At 35.8% G+C, this 4073-nt stretch overlaps 2 protein-coding genes across 2 annotated transcripts; one reads left to right on the top strand and one right to left on the bottom strand.

Annotated features, from left to right (window-relative positions):
* The first annotated feature begins 1424 nt into the window (after positions 1-1424).
* On the top strand, positions 1425-2446 carry Tsp_08077 (conserved hypothetical protein). Its single transcript, XM_003373433.1, has 4 exons — positions 1425-1617; positions 1678-1711; positions 1814-1945; positions 2347-2446. Exons 1-4 carry the CDS (start codon positions 1425-1427, stop codon positions 2444-2446), a joined length of 459 nt encoding a protein of 152 aa, XP_003373481.1.
* A 30-nt stretch (positions 2447-2476) lies between these two features.
* On the bottom strand, positions 2477-2988 carry Tsp_08076 (hypothetical protein). The gene is made up of 2 exons (XM_003373432.1): positions 2927-2988; positions 2477-2768 (listed from the first exon to the last, which is right to left on the bottom strand). Exons 1-2 carry the CDS (start codon positions 2986-2988, stop codon positions 2477-2479), a joined length of 354 nt encoding a protein of 117 aa, XP_003373480.1.
* Between the last annotated feature and the right edge of the window lie 1085 nt (positions 2989-4073).

Raw genomic sequence — 4073 nt, 5'->3', positions numbered from 1 at the left:
GGATATAAAAACCCAAATGGCGGTTAACACAGGGGGTTGTAATTTTAAATTCAAATTTTCCGAATTTCCTCCTAATTTGTTATTTGTTTAAAGTTGAATTTATGAACTTTAAAAAATGAAAAAAATTTGCCCACTTTACCTGCCTAAAATGCGCCCATTTTTCTTCATCCGTTTAACGTTTCAATTGGTCTTTGGGATGTTGAATGGAAAAAATTATTTTTTCAGGAAATTATTTCCAAAAAATTAATAATGGAATTAAAAAGCCAAAAATTAGTGCTTGGGATTCAAATGTTGTCTTCAGTCAATTTTCCAATCAAAACGCTGAGCTACCATCCACGGACGGCCTCAAACTGAAATGATTTCTATTAGGTCAACAAAGCCAATGACCTCGCATGCAAATTTTTATTTTATTCATTTCTGCTGATAAATAAGACTACTGTACATTTTTCATTGCTCTTTATTTACTTAATGCACTCTGTTTGCGGAGAAAATTTAATGGGAACTTTGCCAAATATATAAACACTTCTCATTACACAATGACGCTCTCCATTGTGTATGTTTGGTAGACGCTGCTCCAAATGAATTCCTATGTATCTGTGGTGATGCAGGTATTATAATTCATTTTGGCGTAGTGAAGCCTCGCTATAAACGCCGAAGCCGAGTTTTTGTATTTTACAAATGAGATGATTTAATTTACTATAATTACATTTTTTATTAATCCGTAACCATTAGGATAGCAATGTAATTAAACTCAGCTTTTCTTAAGTAATGATATTTGCTAAATCGTTTAAAAATTTATAAAAATCGTAATTAGAAAGTATAAAGCGCAATGTAAATGCAAAATTGAATGCATTGATTGGATGCTAAATGTGTTAAATGATGTCACCTGAAAACTGAAATTAATTGCATGCTTTTTTTCCGCTTTTTTATAGATAATTCAAAAATAATTAGGATGCTTAAAAAGCAATGAAAATACAATATGAGTTGTAATGTATTTTAATTGTACATTAATTAGATAAAATCACGCAACTCGAAACAACAGATTCATGATCGTTAGACGAGTCTCGTTTCGAAATAACGGCTGGCGTGAGCTAAAAGAGACTCCGTGCCTAGCAATCATGTTCGGCGTGAGCGAAAAGAGACCATCGAGCAATTCAAAATTCTGTATCTACCAATCACTTTTGGTGTGAGCAAAAAGAGACCATCAAACAATTGAAAATTTCGTATCTTTATTTCGTATTTTTATCCTGCTTATTACATGAATTATATGCGCAATTAATGGTTTACAGCGAAAACGGCAAATAGGTCTATATTGCTGACTAATCCATTCGTTTATGATATATTCTAATACAGTTCAATTTGTAAAATAGAAAATGTAAAACAAATCAGATATGAAAAAATTTAATTGAAATGTAAAGTGGAAAATGGAAAATAAATCAAATGTGAAAAATGTTAGAATCACAGTCATCAGTGTTACAATAAACATTGGCCAGCGTGAGCTAAAAGAGACTCTGATGAGCAATTTGAAAATTCTGTGTACGAATCACGTTTGGCGTGAGCCAAAAGAGACTACGCGGGTATATTTTCGTCGAAATGCGAAGGGACACTACCACGATAGTATGTAAAAAAAGCAATGTAAATACAAGTTGTAATGCATTTTAATTGTAAATTAATTAGATAAAATCACGCAACCCGAAACAACAGATTCATTGTAAGCACTTTTTATTGAAAAATAAGTAGAGATAACAAACACGTAAACGGTAAAAAAATGTAAAGAAGAGTTGTAATAATACGAAAAGTATTCAAATTTAAGGTGGTTCATCAGAATGTACAGTAATATTGAGTGTAATGTATCACTGCATCATCAGTGGCAGAGCTTCTTCTGGCCTACGCTCTCTTCCATCGTCGGCGCCTTCTCTGTCATATCCGTAGTCTTCAGAGCCATGTTTTGACGATTTTCTTGTCAAATGCGCGAGTTGAATACTCATCGAAACTCTGTTTTCGTCATGGCGACCCTCTTCAAAATGGCACACGCATCCGCTTCTTTCACCCACACTGCATTTCACTAATTTCTATAGATTCGGCAGGAATGTTCTAACATTTCAAAAGCCAAGCTTGACGTGCTGCAGGCATCTTTTCAGCACTCCACATTATACTGCAGAAAGTATTCAATTTTGATTTACAGGTACAGTTTATCTCTCATATCACAAAGTACACATATTTCACTTCATGTTTCGCTTTTCCTGTCATTTCTACCTGTTTTTATATTTTCTTTTTCTTCGTTTTTACGCCGGAGCCACTCTTCTAAATTTCACGTGCATATCAAGAAGATTTTCAGTCGTTCAGGCTCCGGCGTGCACGAGGCGATCGTCTTCTATCGGCAATCTCGAAATATCTTCCATCCACACGTTTCCATGCTGGTGGAGTATGCGTTTGTGGGTCATAAACCAAGCCACCTCGTTACTCCAATGTAACTTTACTCCCAAACTAGCGTATGGGATAACTCGAACAGCCAGAATGACTTCTTCCGCAAGATAACGATGCTGCTTGTTTCACTGGCTGGCTTCAAACGTGAGACCGCTTCAGCGGCGCATACTATGTTCCTTCCACACGGTTTAAACAACTCATTCGTCCTGAACAACTTCGAATCAGAAATTGTATTCTGATTTCGCATTTCGTTCATGGCGAATGTGTTGCTCGCTAGCATTCGTGGAAGTAATGTGAAAACAAGTGCAACATGCGACACAACAAACGGAAAGCAGTCGTCACTATACAACCATTTTCCATTTCCTCACGACATAAAAACGTTATTGCTTTACCGGCAATCAATGACATCATCCCTTCATTTGAAAGTAATACGTTGTCGATTGGATTTTTTTCATGTTTATAACGGTTGATCTTTGTTGCACTGACAAAACCACTTTACTGCGCTTCTCCACCAAACGAATACACGAATGGATTAACCGGCAACATATCACTACTTGCCATTTTCGATGGAACCCATCCACTTGTGCACATAATTAGTGTAATACGCAAAATGAAAATGATCATAAGCTGAAAAAGATCAAAAGCTGCTGATAAACACAACTGCATACACACACATGAACAGCGCAACGCAACCATCACACTGAACACAACGCCAAACGACGACTGCGCTCGCTCGCCTGCCACGGCTGCTTTTATACTAGCGTGGTGGTGTGTCGCTTCGCATTTCGTCCAAAATGTACCCGAGTAGTCTCTTTTCGCTCACGACAAACGTGATTGGCAGATACGAAATTTTCAATTGTTTGATGGTCTCTTTTTGCTCACACCAAAAGTGATTGGTAGATACAGAATTTTGAATTGCTCGATGGTCTCTTTTCGCTCACGCCGAACATGATTGCTAGGCACGGAGTCTCTTTTAGCTCACGCCAGCCGTTATTTCGAAACGAGACTCGTCTAACGATCATGAATCTGTTGTTTCGAGTTGCGTGATTTTATCTAATTAATGTACAATTAAAATACATTACAACTCATATTGTATTTTCATTGCTTTTTAAGCATCCTAATTATTTTTGAATTATCTATAAAAAAGCGGAAAAAAAGCATGCAATTAATTTCAGTTTTCAGGTGACATCATTTAACACATTTAGCATCCAATCAATGCATTCAATTTTGCATTTACATTGCGCTTTATACTTTCTAATTACGATTTTTATAAATTTTTAAACGATTTAGCAAATATCATTACTTAAGAAAAAGCTGAGTTTAATTACATTGCTATCCTAATGGTTACGGATTAATAAAAAATGTAATTATAGTAAATTAAATCATCTCATTTGTAAAATACAAAACTCGGCTTCGGCGTTTATAGCGAGGCTTCACTACGCCCAAAATGAATTATAATACCTGCATCACCACAGATACATAGGAATTCTTTGGAGCAGCGTCTACCAAACATACACAATGGAGAGCGTCATTGTGTAATGAGAAGTGTTTATATATTTTGGGCAAAGTTACCCATTAAATTTTCTCGGCAAAACGGAGTGCATTTAAGTAATTAAAGAGCATGAAAATGTACAGTAGTCTTATTT

Source organism: Trichinella spiralis (genome assembly GCF_000181795.1).
Source record: "Trichinella spiralis strain ISS 195 chromosome Unknown Scfld6, whole genome shotgun sequence".
Lineage (NCBI taxonomy): Eukaryota > Metazoa > Nematoda > Enoplea > Trichinellida > Trichinellidae > Trichinella > Trichinella spiralis.
This window is presented reverse-complemented; position numbering and strand designations above follow the sequence as displayed.

What these genes read in the sequence shown, in the direction of transcription:
- Tsp_08077 (XM_003373433.1), top strand. Translation starts at nt 1,425, where the DNA reads ATGGAAAATAAATCAAATGTGAAAAATGTTAGAATCACAGTCATCAGT. An exon ending in GAAGGGACACTACCACGATA is followed by an intron (nt 1,618 to 1,677) that starts GTATGTAAAAAA and finishes TAAATTAATTAG; the next exon opens with ATAAAATCACGCAACCCGAA. An exon ending in TCCGTAGTCTTCAGAGCCAT is followed by an intron (nt 1,946 to 2,346) that starts GTTTTGACGATT and finishes TCAGTCGTTCAG; the next exon opens with GCTCCGGCGTGCACGAGGCG.
- Tsp_08076 (XM_003373432.1), bottom strand. Translation starts at nt 2,988, where the DNA reads ATGGCAAGTAGTGATATGTTGCCGGTTAATCCATTCGTGTATTCGTTT. An exon ending in TCGTTTGGTGGAGAAGCGCA is followed by an intron (nt 2,769 to 2,926) that starts GTAAAGTGGTTT and finishes ATGGTTGTATAG; the next exon opens with TGACGACTGCTTTCCGTTTG.